This window comes from Saimiri boliviensis, chromosome 17, assembly GCF_048565385.1.
Source record: "Saimiri boliviensis isolate mSaiBol1 chromosome 17, mSaiBol1.pri, whole genome shotgun sequence".
Classification (NCBI taxonomy): domain Eukaryota; kingdom Metazoa; phylum Chordata; class Mammalia; order Primates; family Cebidae; genus Saimiri; species Saimiri boliviensis.
Genome location: NC_133465.1, coordinates 43,324,799 through 43,347,426, shown reverse-complemented (window position 1 = coordinate 43,347,426; position 22,628 = coordinate 43,324,799). Strand labels below are relative to the sequence as shown.

General features: G+C 43.5%; 1 protein-coding gene and 1 non-coding gene across 2 annotated transcripts in view; both read right to left on the bottom strand.

Annotated features, from left to right (window-relative positions):
• Positions 1 to 3,304: 3,304 nt before the first annotated feature.
• The window catches only part of CBX1 (chromobox 1), a 32,236-nt gene continuing 12,912 nt past the window's right edge, over positions 3,305 to 22,628 (bottom strand). The window contains exons 2-5 of the mRNA XM_003931224.3: positions 10,440 to 10,616; positions 9,587 to 9,764; positions 8,903 to 8,997; positions 3,305 to 4,859 (exon numbers count right to left, since the gene is read on the bottom strand). Of these exons, the coding sequence (XP_003931273.1) occupies positions 4,715 to 4,859; positions 8,903 to 8,997; positions 9,587 to 9,764; positions 10,440 to 10,579 (558 nt within the window). The 5' untranslated portion in view covers positions 10,580 to 10,616 and the 3' untranslated portion in view covers positions 3,305 to 4,714. The remainder of the gene's footprint in view (positions 4,860 to 8,902; positions 8,998 to 9,586; positions 9,765 to 10,439; positions 10,617 to 22,628) is intronic.
• Positions 22,436 to 22,542, bottom strand: LOC120366969 (U6 spliceosomal RNA). The gene has a single exon (XR_005581480.1). It is a non-coding gene; the product is annotated as a U6 spliceosomal RNA (small nuclear RNA).

Genomic DNA, 22,628 nt, shown 5'->3' with positions numbered 1-22,628 from the left:
TGGACTTAGTTCAGTCCTATCAGCTTTAAATTTTAAATGAGGACATATCTTCATCAGAAAACCTGCACATTAATCCCAGCTATCTATCATTTTCCCTTTTACTATGAGAAATAATTGCTTTATAATGCAGATTCCCAATGCCACAGTCCATAAAGATGTGCTGCATACACAGACAAACCTCAAATGGTCAGAGTTTAAGATCAAACTGAGCCAAGTCTATGGCCACTACAGAATTGAGAGTTCTGGAATATAAGGTCATATCTGAAAACAGGTATTTAAAAATTTAATTAGGTGAGGTGTGATGGCTCACACTTGTAATTCCAACACTTTGGGAGGCAGAGACAAGAGGACTGCTTCAGCCCAGGAATTCAAGATCAGCCTGGGCAACATAGTGAGACCCCATCTCTACTAATAGTTAAAAAAAAAATAATAATTAGCTGGGCATTATGGCACACATCTGTAGGGAGGATCCCTTTAGCCCAGGAAGATGAGTCTGCTATGAGCCATGGTAGCACCACTGCACTCTAGCCTGGGTGACAGAGTAAGACCATCTCTCCAAAAAAAAAAAAAATTAAAAATTATATATATATCTCTCTCACTGAAAATTACTTAAAAATTGCTGGGCACGGTGGCTCATGCCTGTAATCCCAGCACTTTGGGAGGCCAAGGCAGGTAGATTGCCCGAGGTCAGGAGTTCGAGACCAGCCTGGCCAACGTGGTGAAAGCCCATCTCTACTAAAAATACAAAAAATTAACTGTGCATCATGGTAGGCACCTGTAGTCCCAGATACTCTGGAGACTGAGGCAGGAGAAATGCTTGAATCTGGGAGGCAGAGTTTGCAGTGAGCCAAGATCGTGCCAGGGCAACAAAAGCAAAATTCCATCTCGAAAAAAAAAAAATTGGCTGTCAATGTTTTTTTTTTTGAGATGGTTTTGCTCTTATCACCCAGGCTGGAGTGCAGTGGCACAATCTCTGCACATTGCAACCTCCACCTCCCAGGTTCAAGTAATTCTCCTGCCTCAGCCTCCCAAATAGCTGGGATTATAGGTGCTCACCACCACGCCGGGCTAATTTTTGTATTTTTGGTAGAGAATAGTTTCAGCATGTTGGCCAGGCTGGTCTCAAACTCCTGACCTCAGGTGATTCACCTGCCTTGGCCTCCCAAAGTGTTGGGATTACAGGTGTGAACTACGGCGCCTGGCCAGTTGTCAAAATTTTCAAACGATATCAAATGCAGGAACAAACTCAGCACTGTCAGGGTGTTGTTTCTGTGGTCGTTATTCCATCCACTTACAATATGAAACTTAAGACAATGAAGGAGCAAGACTTTTGTTTTACTGGCTCTGCCAGTACAGGACACCTCAGGTAATAATGATGTCACAGTATTAGCAAGCTCCGCTTTTCTAACGGTAACTAAGATAATTTATTTCCTCTTTAATTCCCGGGCAAGAGGTCTATGATGGTGCAATTTTATGGAAACCATCCAACAAACATGTTTTTCCACTGTCTGAAGAAATATTATTTGGCCGGGAGTGGTGGCTCATGCCTGTAATCCCAAGACTTTGGGAAACTGAGGCGGGCAGATCACCTGAGGTCAGGAGTTTGAGACCAGCATGGCCAATATGGTGAAACCCTGTCTCTACTAAAAATACAAAAAAAATTAGCCAGGCCTGGTAGTGCACACCTGTAGTCCCAGCTACTTGGGAGGCTGGGGCAGAAGAACTGCTTGAACCCTGGAGGCTTCTAAGCTGCAGTCAGCCAAGATCGTGCCATTGCATTCCAGCCTGGGCAACAGAACAAGACTCTGTCTTAAAAACAGAAGAAACAATAAACAAAGCAATAATCTCTGAATATTTTCTCAAGCTGACTTAACATTTGTTGTGCCTATTTATTTTTGTAGCAGTTTGAATTTGTGGCCTCAACAATCATAAAAAAGTTGGTCCTTAAACCATAGATCTAGTGATGTTCTAATTGGCCTTTGAAAATAACAAAATTCGGCCGGGCGCGGTGGCTCAAGCCTGTAATCCCAGCACTTTGGGAGGCCGAGGCGGGTGGATCATGAGGTCAAGAGATCGAGACCATCCTGGTCAACATAGTGAAACCCCGTCTCTACTAAAAATACGAAAAATTAGCTGGGCATGGTGGCACGTGCCTGTAATCCCAGCCACTCAGGAGGCTGAGGCAGGAGAATTGCCTGAACCCAGGAGGCGGAGGTTGCGGTGAGCCGAGATCGCGCCATTGCACTCCAGCCTGGGTAACAAGAGCGAAACTCTGTCTCAAAAAAAAAAAAAAAAAAAAAAAAAGAAAATAACAAAATTCTAAAAGGACACACACACACAAAAACAAAACAAAACAACAACAACAAAAGAAAATAACAAAATTCTGTCTAGTTTCAACTCAGTTTTCACTGCATGCATAGCAGTATTACTGTTTTCTCTGGTGGAGAATAATCATTTTTACAACAGCTCAGGAATGCCACAGATGACAAGGAAGTCAGTTCCAAAGGTTAAGGCCAAAGCTGACTAGTAGCCCATCTGGGATGCAAACCAAGGCTGTAGTTTCATTTCAGTGCATCTGATGGTACAGAACAGAACCAGCACACCTCCACCTAAACTCCCTTAATTAGCTACCGACGTCTGTGCTACTGCCAACCACCACAAGGGCACACACTCAGACCTCTGCGCAGGAGGAAGGCCTGTCTGTGACCCAGACCTTCAGTAAGTTTCCCCAGCTCTATGTCTCCCCAGAACTTTCCTGAGGAGGCTTTTGGAAAAGTATCTACACATCAGTTTATTTTAAACATACGCTTTGCACAAGTGAGTAGTGCTCAACTGTACACTGATTAGATGTGGAAATGCTATTTCTGTTGTAATTTTGGCTCTAGAATCACAGGCAGAAAATGTTTTAAGTCAGTGCTCAAACACAGGGCCAATTCCTAGAAAATTTTAGAGAAGAAGATTTTAGCCAAGGTCTTATTACATACTAGACGCAGCATCTAAACCTAACTCAAAAACCCATGTTTCCAAATATACCATAGTTTGGAAGTGCTATCAGGTCAGAGTGCTCAATAAACTTTCAGCAATACTGAAGACAGCATGATGGAACCATCTTTACAATCTCTGCAGCAATTGATAAATGCTCAGTATTTACTAAATTAACATGGTGAGACCACTTAAAGATTCAGGCCAAGCACTAGATTTTCAAGCCTGCAGCAAGAAATAAAACCATCCAAGTGAGGACGCCATTTCCAACAAGCTGAACCTAGAAGGTAAGAAGGGTTCCTGGTAAGATTTAAGACAGAAATCAGGGATTATAAATCTATAGTTTTATTAAGACAAAAACTGACAGTGTAGTATGAAGTTTACATTTAAACAAAGTTTTCACAGAAATCTAACACATGCCTAAAAAGATTTTACAATGTAGCTCTAGATGCAAGTCTAGACAATATCAAGAACTGATGGATTTCATGACTCAAGACAGAGCATTTTGGGTATGTTACTTCTTAGGATTTCTTTAAAAAAGTGTGTGTGTGTGTGTGTGTGTGTGTGTGTGTGTGTGTGTGTGTTTTAAAGTGAACCACTGCCCAGTATGAAAGTTTAATCTTCTCCTGGGACCAAGGTTTTTTAAGTCACCCAACTCTTGAATCAATTCAGTGAAACTTGTGCTGTCAGTGACTGAACCCTGCCACCAATGGTTTCAGAGTTCAAACCTCAAAAAAAGAGAACAGCTCCAAGAGTTCTCCCCACTAAGAGCATAGGCCCTTGTCTTTCCCTACTGTCTTATCTCCTCTACCACCCTCTTCCTCTTCCCCAACACCTCAGCCAGTGGCTTGGATGAACAAGCTGATATTTATAATTTTGTTATTGGAAAAGAAAGGTCTTCTAATTTCAGGAATTAGCACCGCTGAGACAGAATCATCTGCTTGTACTGTATACTCTCCAATAAAAGACCTTCCCTCCTCAGTCAATTTCCATTTCCAAAATGGCAACTTTGGTAACTTATGAACTGGCTTAGTCCTTTGTGGGGAACAGCAGTAAGTTTAGGCAGGGAACACCTTGGCTTATAGGTTTCAGACATTCACAGCTTTTAAACAGTCTCTCACAGTCCTTATTTATAGTGCCAATGACATTTTTTTTGAAAAGTAAAATATTCTGGACATAGAAGCATATCATTAGTTGTCTGTTCTTTCCATTGCTTCACCATTTTCCCTTTCAGACCCCCAAATTTAATCAAAATGATGCCACCCATCTCCCTTTCTCCCCTCCCCATCCCTCCCTCCCCCAAATAATACACCAGTAATAGCCAAAAACTACACACATGCTATGCTGTAAAAATGCAGAGTTAACACTATTGGGAAGAAGGCTGTGGGTTGTGGAGATGCTCTTTGAAGATCTACAGTATTTTTTTGCTCTCCCACACACCCAATTCTGCAAGTTTTGTCCTTCATAGAAGGCCCTTTGCTTTTCTCAGCAAAGTGCAGAAAAGGTTGCCTTGAAACACTTATCCCCCTTCCCCTCCACTGGGATGGGTGTGCAAACTATACAGCTTGGAACGGCTTTAAAGCACTTGGGCTGCTGCAGGGCACAGAAACTATACTGGCTCTTCAAAGGACATCTTCTCAAGCCACCTCTGTGGTGTCAAGACAAGTAGAACTCCTTCCCTTCCCACTTGAAACCCACAGTCAGATGTGACAGGGGCTGGTACTCAGGAGAGTTAATTCTTGTCATCTTTTTTGTCATCATCCTCCGAGGGGTAGGAGTGCCATGTCAGCCTTTCCTCATAGAAGGATATGACAACCTGTGGGCACTTGACATTGGCTTCCTTGGCAGGGACCAGGTCAGCCTCATCAGAGTTTTTCCTGCAGAATAAAGCAAAGAGAGACTTTGAGACCAGGTGCTAGTGGTCTATCCTAAGTTGGATAAGCCAGGGGATAGAGCTTTTAAAAATAGTAATTTTAGGCTGGGCATGGTGGTTCGCACCTGTAATCTTTGGGAGGCAGAGGTGGGCGGATCACCTGAGGTCAGGAGTCTGAGACCAGCCTGGACAACATGGTGAAAACCCATCTTTAAAAAAATAAAAATAAAAAATGAGTAATTTTAGAAAAATAGGGAACAATGAAAACGTGGCCTAAGCAGCATTTACTGGCAACTTTATGTCAAGTGACATCCTCAGAGATACTCTCCTGTTGAAAATTCCCTCTGGGGATTTGTGTATGTCAAAAGCCAGGTCACTGGACTTAACTGATCACATGTGAACATCTGGGAAAGGCCCCCAAAAGCATGACTCTTTAGAATCTCTGAGGGAAGAGAGGCTGCTTTACTCTTCCAAAAGCCATATCCCAGCTGATATGAACACATGGAGAAATCTTGGCTTTGTAATAGGATTTTTTTTTTCTTTTCTTTTTTTTTTTTTTTTGAGACGGAGTTTCGCTCGTTACCCAGGCTGGAGTGCAATGGCAGGATCTCGGCTCACCGCAACCTCCGCCTCCTGGGTCCAGGCAATTCTCCTGCCTCAGCCTCCTGAGTAGCTCGGATTACAGGCATGCGCCACCATGCCCAGCTACTTTTTTGTATTTTTAACAGAGACGGGGTTTCACCATGTTGACCAGGATGGTCTCGATCTCTTGACCTCGTGATCCACCCGCCTCGGCCTCCCAAAGTACTGGGATTACAGGCTTGAGCCACCACGTCCGGCCTTTTTTTTTTTTTTTTTTTTTTTGAGAGGGACTCTCACTCTGTCACCCAGGCTGGAGTGCAATGGCATGATCTCGGCTCACCACAACCTCCACCTCCTGGGTTCAAGCAATTCTCCTGCCTCAGCCTCCCCAAATAGCTGGGACTATAGGCGTGTGCTACCACACCTGGCTAATTTTATATTTTTAGTAGAGACATGGTTTTGCTGTGTTGGCCAGGCTGGTCTTGAACTCCTGACCTCAGGTGATCCACCTGCCTCAAGCTCCCAAAGTGTTGGGATTACAGGTTTGAGCCACTGTGCCCAACCTGGAGTAGAATTAAATACCACATCTGGCATTGGCCAGAGCAAATGAAAGCGGACACTTTCTTGCATAATCATAATTACACTGACATTTCCAAATGCTATCCTTACATAACTTCCAGGTGCTTTGAAATGTTGTTTCAACACTGGGAGGCAGAAAATGAGGGGGCCATATTTTTCTGAATTTTAAAATGTTTTCAAAATTTGAAAATCAAACACATAAGGGAATTAGGAGTAAACTCTTAGGCTGGGTGCAGTGGCTCATGCCTATAATCCCAGCACTTCAGAGGGCCAAGGTGGGCAGGCCCAGGAGTTCAAGACCAGCTGGTCAACATGCCAAAACCCTGTTGCTGCTAAAAATACAAAAATTAGCCACGCATGGTGGCTTGCACTTGTAATCCCAGCTACTCAGGAGGCTGAGACACAAGAATTGCTTGAACCTGGGAGGTGGCGGATGTAGTGAACACCTCTCTGCACTCCAACCTGGGTGACAGAGCAAGACTCTGTCTCATTTAAAAAAAAAAAAAAAATTCTTCTTTAATTTTTAATTTTTTTTTCCAGCACCAACTTGCTGTATATTTTTTTGGGAGCGGGGAGAAAAAAAAACAACTCTTATCTTCAGGTTATTAGGAATGTCCTAAACAGAAGCAGTAGCATAAGGTAAGCAGGAGACACCTGATGAGATCTCTGACAAAGCACCACCCAAAACCTCCAGAACCCCAACAACAGGAAACAAGAGCCACAGAGTCCTATGGAGCAGAAGAGTAAGCTGATAAAATATGTTTTTGAACAATGGATCCAGGAGAATGGAAGGGAAATGGGAATCTGAAGCATGCTGCCATTTGCTAACAGCTGAACAACACTCTCTGAGTTACATTCAGTCATTTCACTGCCTAGAAATATTTGCTACTTTCGGAAATATACAAGAATCCCTATTCTCCAGTAAAGTAACTTTTTAAAATGTACTTGGTCTTATAATCAAATCCAATTTTAACCTGTAGACAGTAGTGAGTCAGCCAGGTGCGGTGGCTCACGCCTGTAATCCTAGTACTTTGGAAGGCTGAGATGGGTGGATCACCTGAGGTCGGGAGTTTGAGACCAACATGGTGAAACCCGATCTCAACTAAAAATACAAAAATTAGCCAGGTGAGGTGGTGGGTGCCTACAATCCCAGCTATTTGGGAGGCTGAGGAAGGAGAATCATTGAACCTGGTGTGGTGGGGAGGGGGCGGGGGGGGGCAGAGATTGCAGTGAGCCGAGCTCAAACCCACTGTACTCCAGCAGGCTGGGCTACGAAGTGAGACCCCATCTCAAGAAAAAAAAAAAAAAAAAAAAAAAAGACAATAGTGAGTCAACTAAAGGAATGCAATCGTAAGCAATATGGAGATATTACTGTAACTCACACTGGTTGCATGCAGAAAAAGTATCTTCTAGCTAGACTGAGTAACTCATGGTAAACAATATGGAGATATTACTGTAACTCACACTGGTTGCATGCAGAAAAATTATCTTCTAGCTAGACTGAGTAACTCATGGTTTAACTTCTCCCAACCCATAAGCAGCATCTTAAAAATGAACCTTTATCCTACAGGTAAACAATAAATCAGTTAAAAGAGGGTCAAGCTCCAGTAACCGCCTAGGGAATGCATAGATTAGCTAGTTGTGACTCTGGCTTTCAGTGCTGCTAAAGTTAGGCCTCTCCAGCCATACTGTAAAGGAGAATAATTAGTACAGATAGGAGTTCCAGAGAAAGTTCTGGACTGACAAAAGGATAAAGCTCCACAGACATTGTTTGTGTGTGTGTTTGTGTGTGTATATATTTCAAAAGACAAAGTTTCTAGAATACTGCCTTCATTGGCAATGGCTTAGAATTATTCCTTCCTAACTTTAAATACAATGATTGGCTGGGCGAGGTGGCTCATGCCTGTAATCCCAAAACTTTGGGAGGCCGAGGCAGGTGGATCATAAGGTCAGGAGTTTGAGACCAGCCTGGCAAACACAGTGAAAACCTGTCTCTACTAAAAATACAAAAATTAGCCAGGCATATGTTGGCATTCGCCTATAGTCCCAGCTATTCAGGAGGCTGAGGTGGGAGAATCGTTTAAACCCAAGAGGCAGAGGTTGCAGTGAGCTGAGACCATGCCATTGCAATCCAGCCTTGGTGACAGAACAAGACTCTTAACTTAAAAAAAAAAATACAATGATTGAGATCCACTTTGGGGGGAGAAAAAAGGCATAAGCATTTTCAATGGGAAAGAAATGGGAAGAATGGCCTTCTTTTGACAGACTAGGAAAATTATAGAGATTGCTGGGATAACTATCTTCATTAGGCTGTTTCATGGAGTATTACTATCACTGGTATTTATACTCATAATGGAAAAAATCGGGCTTGCTCTGTGCTTGACAGCAGTTAAGGAGCCTTGCTGACCCCTGCTGGCTGATTCTGTAATTGTAGAATCTGCACAAACTGAAAGGGATCTAACAAAGGACAAAAGGAAGAATTACAAATTCTTTCCTAACCCTGATAATTAGGTAGAACTTCTGATTCTGGGGCCAGCCCGATCTTTATTAAGAGGTGGTAGAAGGAGAGGGTGGTCCAATCACATTTAATTTTTCCTCCCTTTATTTACATTAGTGAGATGTGATTCCTTCCCAAACTCTTGCCACTCTAGATTTATTCTCCCACCTCCTAAAAATATGGGCAAAGACCTGAGATACTTAAGGGCTCCTACCTTTAACTCATGAGTCCAAGTTGGCAGTCAGGCCGAGGGTCACTATTGAAGGACTATGCCATCTTAACAATTTCACACTTGGGTGACTGGAATTTCGAAGGTCCAGCTGTTTTCCTCTGGTATGAAACCAATGGGAAGAAGAAAAACCACCACACAGGGCCACTGGCCGACTCACCATTTCATTAGGAACATGAGCTCTCCACTGGAGTCTGTAGCTCCAATAATCCGCTCCGGCTCTAAACCTCGAGCAAAGCCTCGTGGCTTTTCTGACTGTAAAAACAAGATGGGCAGAACAATTTTATCTATATGGGACTATTATTCAGACTGGAACCATTCCTGTGTCTCTGATTAATGTAACAAACTCTTTTGCCAATATTTCACCAGTACTTTGGCTCAAAGTAACAGAGCTTTTAGAATCCTTTGGAGTGATTATTCATCAGTGTCTGAAGCGCTTGAGATTCTCCCATATGTGAGGAGGGACATACAGTCCAAGCAAAAGCAATGTTTACAACCATCTTTTCATTCTCAAAAAACAACTTACTTTAAGGTAGTGATTAAGTCAAAATAGCCACCTCACACTTTTTAATGATTAAACATTGAAAACTATTTTTTACAGGAATGAATTCACTTGCCCTTATATCTGTCCCCAGCAAGTATTCCATTTACTGCTTCTGTACCATGGATAAAATGTAAGAAATCATGTGGCTTTATGAAAGTATGCTCTCACTTTGTAGTCATTAGCCTACCTAAGATTTTAGGACTAAGAGATGGCTGCTGATATCTGAGAAGCAGCAGAACAAAACTACTTTGACAGTAGTTTGAATTGTGGGCTAGTAAAAATTCTTAATTCTAGCTTTACCTCTTCTTTCTTCTTCTTTGGTTTGCTCTCCTCTCCCTTATCTTCAGAATCAGAATCAGCTTTGCGCTTGCCTCCCTCCGATTTATCTGTCTCATGTGCTGTTTTCTGTGACTGCAGAAACTCGGCAATGAGGTCGGGGCAATCCAGATTCTCTTCTGGCTCCCATGTGTTGTCCTCACTGAAACCAGAGGGCACAGCAAGTCACACTTTCCAGTATACTCACTAAGGATAATTGTAAGAGGACAAGAGCTCATATGTCCACGGAAAAGCTGAAATTTCTTGGAGAATGGAGAGGCTTTTTAATATACATAGAAAGCTAAGAAACTTGCTTCCTTCAAAGGCAAATGACTTTTCTTTCTAAATTTAAATTGGTCTACAGCCACACACAAAACTGTTCCTCAGAGATTACTATTGTCTGGGTACAGTGGCTCATACCTGTAGTCCCAACACTTTGGGAGGCCCAGGTCTGAGGACTGCTTAGGCCAGGAGTTAAGAGAGAAGCCTGGGTAACTAAGTGAGATGTGGTGGTGCTTGCCTGTGGTACCAGCTACTTAGAAGGCTGAGGTGGGAGGATAGCTTTAGCATGGGAGGTTGAGGCTGCAGCAAGGTGTGACTGTACCACTGTACTCCTGCCTGGATGACAGAGCGAGACCTTGTCTCAAAAGAAAGAATTTTAAAAAAGAAGTCATTCTGCTTTGGATTATAAGCAGTAGGCCATATTCCTAATTAAACAATAAGCCATGAAGGCGGGGACTGAGCCACACTGTATCCATCGCAGCACAGGAGGTCTCATGTATCTCTAGATCCTGATAAACACCTGGTGGCTACATTTACCTGTGTCAGTGAAACTTACTCTGAGAACCCCTTCCACTTTAGGAGGTACTCCACTTTGCCCTTTACCACTCGACGGTCGAGAACTTTTTCCACCACATATTCCTCTTCCTCCTCTTCTAGCACCTCCTCCACTTTCTTCTTGTTTTGTTTTTTCCCCATAGTGCCCGCCAGCTTTCTGGTATAAAGGGTGACGCTGCTAAAATGATAAAGGAAATAAAAAGGGCATTAGGGAGCACTTTTATTGGTTAGATAATATCTGGATGGTAAGAAAACCAGGGACATGACAGATGACTCTAATATTGTATGCTGTTTACAGTAAGTGTTATGCCTATTCTCACACTCGATACACACGTTTTCTGATATGTCCGGCCAGAAAGCTCATAAAACAGCCCCAATTAATCTCACAGCAATTTTTTTTTTTTTTTTTTTTTGAGAGACGGAGTCTTGCTCTGTTGCCCAGGCTGGAGTGCAGTGGTGTGATCTCAGCTCACTACAACCTCTGCCTCCTGAGTTCAAGCAATTCTCCTGTGTCAGCTTCCCAAATAGCTAGAACTATAGGTGTGTACCACCATGTCCAGCTAATTTTCATTTTTTTTTAAATTAGAGACGGGGTCTCACTATGTGTTGGACAGACTGATCTCAAACTTCTGACCTCAGGTGATCCGCCTGTCTCAGCCTCCCAAAGTGCTGGGATTACAGGTGTAAGCCACCACGCCCAGCCTTCATAGCAAAGTTCTTTGTTCTTGTATATCCATTTAAAACTTTTATGTCCATTCTTTCTAATTTAAAAAGGCTCCCAATACTCCTTTTACCATAAAGCATGGTAGCTAGGGCCAGGTGTGTTGGCCATCATCTCATCCCAGCAGATGTGACCAGCCTAGGGAACACAGATATGCGAGACCTTATCTCCACAGAAAAAAATCTATTTTAGCATAGTTGCTAAAATAATGTATTAAATTGAAAGAAGGCTGGGTGCAGTCGCTCATGCCTGTAAATTCAGCACTTTGGGAGGCCAAGGTAGGCAGATCCCTTGAGGCCAGGAGTTCGGAGACCAGCCTGGCCATCATGGTGAGACCCCGTCTCTACTGAAAATACAAAAATTAGCCAGGCATGAGCCAAGATTACATGACTGTACTGCAACCTGGGCAACAGAGTGAGATACTGTCTCAAAAAAAAAAAAAAAAAAAAAAAAAAAAGGGAAAGAAAAGTGGTCCTCCTAAAAATGTACACATATCAATCAAAGTTACATATTACTCTCTGACTCATACTTTCTCCTATTCCATGTTTTTCTTTTCATCAAAGTACTGGACTTGAATTTTTGACTGGAATAGCTTGTCCTATTAAACATCTGTTTAACTTTTTCCTTTCATATATGCATATGTAATATAATCCATTATTCTGCATGATTAAAACACCATGTTCTGAAAAGTGTTCTCTCTCTCAAGATGCAGGCTCACCCTGCCGCCTGGGCTGGAATATGGTGGCATGATCTTGGCTCACTGCAACCTCCACTTCCAGAGATTCTCCTGACTCAATCTCCTGAGTAGCTGGGACTACAGGTGCCCATGACCACATCCGGCTACTTTTTGTATTTTTAGTAGAGACAGGATTTTACCATGTTAGCCAGGATGGTCTCAATCTCCTGATCTTGTGATTTGCCGGCCTCAGCCTACCAAAATGCTGGGATTACAGACATGAGCCACTGTGCCCAGCCAAGTTCCCTTGTTCTTTATGCAGTCTTTCCTGAATTGAACTTACAATTCACAAGTTTCAGCCGGGCGCGGTGGCTCAAGCCTGTAATCCCAGCACTTTGGGAGGCTGAGGCGGGTGGATCACGAGGTCGAGAGATCGAGACCATCCTGGTCAACATGGTGAAACCCCGTCTCTACTAAAGATACAAAAAATTAGCTGGGCATGGTGGCACGTGCCTGTAATCCCAGCTACTCAGGAGGCTGAGGCAGGAGAATTGCCTGAGCCCAGGAGGCGGAGGTTGCGGTGAGCCGAGATCACGCCATTGCACTCCAGCCTGGGTAACAAGAGCGAAACTCCGTCTCAAAAAAAAAAAAAAAAAAAAAAAAAAACAATTCACAAGTTTCCTGTTAACTTATTCTACTTAGTTCATTTTACAACTTTTTTCTTCTTTGAGACAGTGTCTCACTCTACTGCCTAGGTTGGAATGCAAGTCAAGCAATTATGGCTCACTGCAGCTTTGAACTCCTGGGTTCAAGTGATCCTCCTGCCTCAGTCTCCTGAGTAGCTGGAACCACAGGTGGGCCTGGCTAGTTTTTTTTTGTTTTTTTTTTGAGACGGAGTTTCACTCTTGTTACCCAGGCTGGAGTGCGATGGCACGATCTCGGCTCACCGCAACCTCCGCCTCCTGGGTTCAAGCAATTCTCCTGCCTCAGCCTCCTGAGTAGCTGGGACTACAGGCACGCACCACCATGCCCAGCTAATTTTTTGTATTTTTAGTAGAGACGGGGTTTCACTGTGTTGACCAGGATGGTCTCGATCTCTTGACCTCTTGATCCACCCGCCTCGGCCTCCCAAAGTGCTGGGATTACAGGCTTGAGCCACCGCGCCCGGCCTGGGCCTGGCTAGTTTTTTAAATTTTCAGGAGACAAGTTATCACTATGTTGCCCAGGCTTGTTTCAAACTCCTGGGCTCAAGTGATATGCCTCAGCCTCCCAAAGTGCTGAAATTACAGGCATGAGCCATCACACCTGGCCTCCAATTCATTTCTGAGAACTAAGAAGAGTCACAAAAATGCCAGAATGACCATGAAATTCTCTAAACTGGAACCCTGCAATAATTTGGAAAACAAGTGTGGGGAAAAAAGAACTGCAGTTATCAAAGACAAGAGAATCTGAGTAAACTGAGGTAACATCAGATGTATTTATATGAATACATCATCAAGCTGGGTGACATCTAAGGGTTTTTCCAGTGTTAAAATTCTAGTCCCTTATAAATCTATTTTATTTAGTCCTTCATCCAAATTTGACTTTTTTGGGGGAGGGGGACAGAGTCTCCCTCTGTTGCCCAGGCTGGAACACAGTGGCACAATCTCGGCTCACCTATGCCTCTAGGGTTCAAGCGATTCTCATACCTCAGCCTCCCGAGTAGTGGGACTACTTGCACCTGCCACCATGCCCAGTTAATTTTTTTATATTTGTTAGAGATGGGGTTCAGCATGTTGCCCAGGCTGGTCCTGACCTCAAGTGATCTGCCCACTTCAGTTTCCCAAAATACTGGAATTAACAGGGGTTAGCTACAGTGCCAGACCCAACTCTTTGACTTCTAACAGACGTAAAACCTCTTATGATTACCCATTTTTGTCAGTAGATGGCGCTATATCAATGAAACAAAACTGATCATCGCAACTGGTCAAAATATAAAAATGGATGTATCACAGTTGCCCAGAATGAAATACAAAGAATTAATTGGATAGCAGATAATCCAAGACAAGGAAGAAAGAGTTACTTCTCTGCTTGAGTTTAAGATAATACCAATTTGAGGTTAAACTGATTATTCCTACATCCTTAAGAAAGGAAGCTTACTTAACAAAAGTATAAACTTTTCTTTCTTTCTGTCTGTCTTTCTTTTTGAGATGGAGTCTCACTCTGTCGCCAGGCTGGAGTACAGTAGCATGTTCTCGGCTCACTGCAACCTCTGCCTCCCAGGTTCAGGTGATTCTCTTGCCTCGGCCTTCTGAGTAGCTGGGACTACAGGTGTGTGCCATCACACCCAGCTAATTTTTGCATTTTTAGTAGAGCCGGGGTTTCACCATGTTGGCCAGGGTGGTCTCGATCTCTTCATCTTGTGATCTGCCTGCCTCGATCTCCCAAAGTACTGAGATTACAGGCGTGAGCCACCGTGCCTGGCCAGCATAAACTTTTCTGAACACTTTAAAACTGGCATGTATAGATAGAATTTAGAAACAGTCCATCGGCCGGGCGTGGTGGGTGGATCACAAGGTCAAGAGATTGAGACCATCCTGGCCAACATGGTGAAACCCCGTCTCTACTAAAAATGCAAAAAAATTAGCCAGGCCTGTGGTGGCACGTGCCTGTGGTCCCATCTACTCGGGAGGCTGAGGCAGAAGAATCGCTTGAACCCAGGAGGCGGAGGTTGCGGTGAGCCGGGATTTCACCACTGCACTCCAGCCTGGCGACAGAGCAAGACTCCGTCTCAAAAAAAAAAAAAAAAAGAAAAAAAGAAAAAAGAAAGAGTCCATCTACAGACTATAAGAAACAACAAACCTTTCATAAATATCAGGATCATTATTATAATCAGTTATATCATCTACAGATGCTTTACAGTCTCAGAAACAAGAGTATATTCTATATTCTATCTGCATCTATAAATAATGCTGACTTAATAAACGTTTGGTTACCAGAAAATTCTAGACATTGTGCTGAATACTAGACATTAAGGAAAATAAGAATGGTCCTTGCCTTCCTGAAGCTTAATGTCTAATAATAGATAATTTAGATACTTCTTCCACTGAAGGTATTCTGAAATCTTGCAGGGTGGCAGAAAAGAATATTTTTCTGAGGTCATTTTAGTATGGCTGAAGACAACATCCTACCCTCGTCCACACAGTTCTGAACCTTGTCGGAACACACATCAGTGTTAACAGCTCATACAGCTATCTTTTCAACACTCTTCTTCTCCATTTACACACTACAGACTCAGCTTTCCTTCTCTACCCAACCCCTTGTTGTCTTTTAGACTCTAGATGAGTTTTCCTTTCCTTCTGTTACTAAACCAACCAACCACTGGATTGCATGTAATCTTTGGCTAATTCTTGGCTAGCTTTACTGAGCCTATGATTTAGGGGCATGTGCTTCTTCCTGGAGGGAGATGTTTTCAGATTTTCAGAATTCTGATTGCTCAATGATAACTGTTATTTTATGAGAAAAGAAAAATCTAACTTTCCTCTTGGATAAATGCAGTGTTTTCTCCCAAGAGCACATGCTACTCTTTGCTTGCTTCCTTTCATTGTCAGTTGAAGGGGTAGCAAGATTCACTGTCAGTCTTTGGTTATAGCACAGGGAAAAGTAAACTGACAATTCACCTTTAGGTACAAAGGCTACCACAACTCCTTTTCTCAATAGACAGAAGGGAAGGATTGAGTTATGTAATCAGTAACTGGGCCACCACCGGCCAGACGCGGTGGCTCATGCCTGAGATCCCAACACTTGAGGAGGCTGAGGCGGGAGGGCTGTTTGAGCCCAGGAGTTCGAGACACTGTCTCTACAAAAGATTTACAAATTAGGCTGGACTGTGGCTCGCACCTATAATCCCAGCACTTTGGGAGGCCAACGTGGGTGGATCACCTGAGACTGGAGTTCGACAACAGCCTGGCCAACATGGTGAAACCCCGTCTCTACTAAAATACAAAAATTAGCTGGGCTTGATGGAGTGCGCCTGTAATCCCACCTACTCGGGAAGCTGAGGTGGAGAATCACCTGAACCAGGAGGTACAGGTTGTAGTGAACCAAGATCACTCCAGTGCACTCCAGCCTGGGGACAGAGTGAAACTTTTTTTCTTTACAAATTAGTCGGGTGTGGTGGTTGTGTGCTTGTAATCCTAGCTACTTGGGAGGCTGAGGTGGGAGGACTGCTAGAGCCCAGGAGTTTGAGGTTATAATGAACTGTGATAGTGCCACTGAACTCCAGCCTGAGTGACAGAATGAGATCCTGTCTCCAAAAAACAATACCCCCCCCACAACCCCCTTCCCCAAAACCAACTATTGTCCTCTAATACCCCATCTCCAAAATAATTAAAGGCACTCTATCACTACGACTTCAGAATTCAGAGCTATTTGAGGATCTATATTATTTACATTAATAATTATATTTATCTTAGAAAAATAAACAGCATTTCTTTTTTGTTGTTGTTGTTGTTGTTGTTGTTTTGAGACGGAGTTTCGCTCTTGTTACCCAGGCTGGAGTGCAATGGCGCGATCTCGGCTCACCGCAACCTCCGCCTCCTGGGTTCAGGCAATTCTCCTGCCTCAGCCTCCTGAGTAGCTGGGATTACAGGCACGTGCCACCATGCCCAGCTAATTTTTTGTATTTTTAGTAGAGACGGGGTTTCACCATGTTGACCAGGATGGTCTCGATCTCTTGACCTCGTGATCCACCCGCCTTGGCCTCCCAAAGTGCTGGGATTACAGGCTTGAGCCACCGCGCCCGGCCCTCTTTTTTTTTTTTTTTTGAGATGGATTCTTACTCAGTCGCTGAGGCTAGAGTGCAGTGGCACAATCTCAGCTCATCACAACCTTCATCTCCTGGTTCAAGCGATTCTCCTGCCTCAGCCTCCCCAGTAGCTGGGATTACAGGTGCACACCACCAAACCTGGCTAATTTTTTGTATTTTTAGTAGAGATAGGGTTTCGCCCTGTTGGTCAGGCTGGTCTCGAACTCCTGACCTGGGCCTCCCAAAGTGCTAGGATTACAGGTGTGAGCCACTGCGCCTGGCCTATTCGTTTATTTAGAGACCAGGTTATGAGACAGGCTAATTTTTGCATTTTTGGTAGAGAAGGAGTCTTGCCATGTTGCCAATGCTTGTCTTGAATCCCTGGGCTCAAGTGATCCACCTGCCTTGACCTCTCAAAGTGCCGGGATTTCAGGCATGGGGCCTAGCCAAAAAAAAAAAAAAGAAAGAAAAAACAACACTGACTATTATTCACCTGAAGAGTCAGCATAGCTTCTAACTGATCTCTACCTACTGCAAGCTTCTCCTCCCTTTGTCTGAGACCAGCCTGGGCAACACAGTGAGACCCCATCTCTACAAAAAATAATCGGCTGGGTGTTTAGGAGGATTGCTTAAGCATGGAGGTTGAGGCTGCTGTGAGCCGTGATTGTGCCACCACACTCCAGCCAGGGTGACAAAGCAAGACTTTATCTTTAAAAAAAACAGAAAAGGAAAAATGATCTATTAATTTTATCTTTTTTTTTGAGATGGAGACTCACTCTGTCGCCCAGGCTGGAATACAGTGTTTCAAACTCGACTCACTGCAACCTCCACCTCCCAGGTCCAAACAATCCTCCTGCCTTGGCCTCCTGAGTAGCTGGGATTACAGATGCACAGCACCACTCCTGGCTTTTTTTTTTTTTTTTGCGGGGGAGTATGTTTAGTAAAGACAGAGTTTCACCATGTTGGCCAGGCTGTTCTTGAACTCCTGACCTCCAGTAATCCACTCACCTCAGCCTCCCAAAATGCTGGGGTTACAAATGTGAGCCACCACGTCTGGCAATTTTATTTTTTTAATGCCACAATTATCATTTTTTTTTAATTTGATGACAGGCTTATAGAAGCCATATAATTATTGAATAAAGGGTCAAAGTATGATTGAATATCACAAGATGTACACATGGGCTGACAGTTCTAGTTAACTCAGATATCTTAATCCTGAATAATCCTTAATCTTAACAAAATTAAGCTTTTGGACTCTAAGCTTTTTTACTATTACATCTTTGATACTAGGCAATTTTATTAGATGTTTTTCATTCCTCCAAATTATTTGTCAACTAAATATCTTTTTTTTTTTTTTTTTTGAGACGGAGTTTCGCTCTTGTTACCCAGGCTGGAGTGCAATGGCGCGATCTCGGCTCACCGCAACCTCCGCCTCCTGGGTTCAGGCAATTCTCCTGCCTCAGCCTCCTGAGTAGCTGGGATTATAGGCACGCACCACCATGCCCAGCTAATTTTTTGTATTTTTAGTAGAGACGGGGTTTCACCATGTTGACCAGGTTGGTCTCGATCTCTCGACCTCGTGATCCACCCGCCTCGGCCTCCCAAAGTGCTGGGATTACAGGCTTGAGCCACTGCGCCCGGCCACTAAATATCTTTTTAATGTTGTTTGGAAGTTGTGTATGTTGCTGTTAGGCCATGGTTTCACTGTAGGATGACTGATCAAGGACCTAGATATTTTGTTGGGCATCTTCCAAACTATCCATAGCTCCTCACCCTTGGGCCAGTTTCTCCAGAAAAAAAACCTGTTTCCTGTCTGGGTGAGAGAGGAAATTGAGGCAGGGGTATAAGCCTATCTACCAATGTTCTTTTTACTTTTATTTATTTATTTTTTTAAAGAAAGGGTTTTGCCATGTCACCCAGGCTATCCTGGACTCAAGTGATACTCCTGTCTCAGTCTCCCAAAGTGCTGGGATTACGTGTGAGCCATCGAGCCTGGCCAATTCCCATTTTCTAGATTCCACCTGCACCCCCATTGTCAGGGGTACCTAGTGGCCTTTCCAGAATCCTGTAACACAAACTGGCTTGTTGTACCTTCTTGGCTCTTCCTAAATCTAGCCCTACTTAATTTTAAGCTTTTTCTGGTCAATAACTAGTTTTCCATCTGTTTTCTGACATCTATTCTGTGCTTGTCTTTTTCCTGTTTTTCTTTTCTCTTTAAAAGTCCTTTTATGGGCTGGGCAGTGCAGTGGCTAATGCCTGTAATCCCAGCACTTTGGGAGGCTGAGGCAAGTGGATCACTTGAGGTCTGGAGTTTGAGACCAGCCTGGCCAACATGGTGATATCCTGTCTCTGCTAAAAATCCAAAACATTAGACGGGTGTGGTGGCAGGTGCCTGTAATCACAGATATTTGGGAGGCTGAGGCAGGAGAATCTCTTGAACTTGGGAGGCGGAGGTTGTAGTAAGCCAAGATAGCACCATTGGACTCCAGCCTGGGGAGCAAGAGTGAAATTCCATCTCAAAAAAAAAAAAAAAAAAATCCTTTTACTGTTATTTGTGTGGGTTTTTTAAAGGGAGTAGAACCATGTGGTTCAATCAGCCATGTTTACCTGAAAGTTTCACTGCAATAACTAATAACACTGAGTGCTTATTATGTGCCAGATACTATTACGCTTTACTCATTTATTTAAAAAAATTTTTTTAGACACAGGGTCTCCCCTCTGTTGCCTAGACTGGAGTAGAATGATCTGCTCATAACTTATTGCAGCCTGGACTTCCTGGGCTCAAGCCTTCCTCCCAAGTAGCTAGGACTACAGGCATGTACCACCAAACCTGGCTAACTTTTTCAGTTTTTTTGGTGGAGACAAGGTCTTGCTTTGTCGTCCAGGCTTCTCTTAAACTCCTGGCCGTACACAATTCTCCTGCTTTGGCCTCCCAAAGTATTGGGATTACAGGCATGAATCACAGCATCCTGCCTATTCATTTATTATTTACAATACTCCTCAGTTACTAGCTTTGACTAGTAACTCTCGTTACTAGTGTAACTAGTCACTCTGGGTACTAGTGACTCTGTTACTAGTTACTAGTTGAAGCTAGTAACTGAGGAAACTGGACTACAAACCCACAAGTGTGGCTTTACAGTATGTACTCAAACCCCAATGGGTTTGAGTCCTACTTAGCCAACTCGTACAGTTTATATCACAATACTGTAGACAAAAAAAAAGATAGAATTGCCGTAATTTTTACCTAAACATTTGAGTCTGCTACATTTGAAGATTCCTAAAAAACAATACTTTCCATTTGCATTATACTTTAGTTAACAAAGTGCTACATTATCTCATTTAATCTTCAAAACCATCCCGTGAGAAAAGCCATTCGGATGTTATCTCTACCTCATAAACAGATCAAATTTAGATGAAATAAATCACCTAAGGTCACACAATGATAACAGAGCATTTCAGTAAGGCCATCTAGCAAGGCCAGGCTAAATACCTTGTTGCACACATAAAACTAGCAGCTCAGCCGGGCTCTCCCAGCACTTTGGAAGGCTGAGGCAGGCAGATCATGAGGTCAAGAGACAGAGACCATCCTGGCCAACATGGTGAAACCCCATCTCTACTAAAAATACAAAACTTAGTTGGGTATAGTGGTGTGTACCTGTAGTCCCAGCTACTCGGGAGGCTGAGGCAGGAGAATCACTTAAAGCAGGGAGGCAGCGGTAGCAGTGAGCCACCCACTGCACTCCAGCCTGGGGACAGAGCAAGATTCCATCTCAAAAAACACACACACACACAAACAACTAGCAGCTAGCCACAAACCTACAGGGAAAACTCCCTCCATCCTGTACAAGGAAAGGAAGGAGAGAGAGGTCTTTTCAGATGACTCCTCCCTACAATTTGTTAATAAGAAAGTGACTGGTAATGATACCTCTAGAAGAGATCTTGAAAGGTATGGCTCTGTTAAAAAAAAAAAAAAGCCAATGATTTTTAATTGGTTTCTGGAATATGAAGGTATTGTTTATTAAATCTGCGGACAGAAACCAAGCTGGGTTTTTAATGCCCTAGCAGTCTCTGTGTCTTTTAAATTGACAAGTGCTACATAGCATGGAATTTTTGAAGTTAAACATCTAGTAATTAGAGGACAGAGAGAACGACTGAGAAAATGTCAATTCAGCAGTTTGAGAACAGCCTGGCCAACATGGCAAAATCATGATTCTACTAAAATTACAAAAAAAATTAGCCAGCCAGGCTGGGCACAGTGGCTCTCACACCTGTAATCCCAGTACTTTGGAAGGCTGAGGCTGAGGCCAAGGTGAGTGGATCACCTGATATGGGGAGTTCGAGACCAGCCTGACCAACATGGTGACACCCCATCTCTTATACTAAAACTACAAAATTAGCCGGGCATGGTGACGCATGCCTGTAATCCCAGCTACCTGGAGGCTGAGGCAGAAGAATCGCTTGAACCTGGGAGGTGGAGGTTGTAGTGAGCTGAGATGGCGCCACTGCACTGCAGCCTGGGCAACAAGAGCGAAACTCCATCTCAAGAAATAATAAGAAAATAAAAATTAGGCGGTTGTGGTAGTACACGCCTATAGTCCCAGCTACTCAAGAGGCTGAGGTACAAGAACCACTTGAACCCAGGCAGCAGATGTTGGCAGTGAGCCAAAATTGCGCCACTGCACTGCACCCTGGGTGACAGAACAAGACTGTCTCAATTAAAACCAAAACAAAACAAAACCCAAATTTGTTTATAGTGCCCCGATGAATCCAGGAATAGTGTAAATCTCAATCAAGAGTAATTAATTCACATCTCTTTTAAGAGAAAGAGTACTGTTGTGATTTTCCTCACCCACCCTCCACCCCTGAGGAGCTGAAAAATGTAAAGGAACATTGACTGCAGTAACATTAACAGACAGTAACATTAACAGACACAGGCTTAGGCGTTTCATTTTGTATTTAAATAGTTTGTACTGTGAAAGGGTATGAGAAGGCTTTGAGAAGCCAGTGTGGGCACAGCTCTCGGCTGCCACTATAAATGTGAACTATGAAGTGCTATGCTAGCTACTTCCACAATTCTGATTTCTTGCCAGTTTGAAAAAACAAATTATAAATATGAGGCCAAGGTAACAGCTACAGACCCAAGAAAACAAACCAGTAGGGTTTCTAGCTAAATGCTAATGTGATGCATTTAAAATGTTGGTCAGCGCCAGCCCCGGTGGCTCACACCTGTAATCCCAGCACTTTGGAGGGCCAAGGCGGGCAGATCACGAGGTCAAGAGATTGAGACCATACTGGCCAACATGGTGAAACCCCATGTCTCTACTAAAAACACAAAAATCAGCTCGGCTGGACATGGTGGAGTGCATCTGTAGTCCTAGCTACTCAGCAGGTTGAGGCAGAAGAATTGCTTGAACCCAGAAGGCAGAGGTTGCAGTGAGCCAAGATCATGCCACTGCACTTCCAGCCTGGCGAGAGAGAGAGACTCTGTCTCAAAAAATAAAAAGAAAAGAAAATGTTGGTCAGGGCCAGGTGCAGTGGCTCACACACCTGTAATCTCAGCACTTTGGGAGGCCGAGGCCGGCAGATCACCTGAGGTTGGGAGTTCGAGATCAGCCTGACCAACAGGGAGAAACCCCATCTCTACTATAAATACAAAAAATTAGCTGGGCATGGTGGTGCATGCCTGTAATCCCAGCTACTTGGGAGGCTAAGGCAGAAGAATCAATTAAACCTGGGAGGCAGAGGTTGTGGTGAGCCGAGATTGCACCATTGCACTCCAGTCTGGGCAACAAGAGCAACATTCTGCCTCAAAAAAAAAGTATGGACTACTTTTTGAATTTGCATGTCATCCTTGTTCAGGGGCCATGCTAATCTTCTCTGTGTTGTTCCAGTTTTAGTACATGTGCTGCCTAAGCAAGCACCAGTTTATCTTTTTATATATTGCAATGTGTCTTTGACATTATTCCATAAAGATCTCCATTCCTAACAGCTGCCATAGTACTCCACT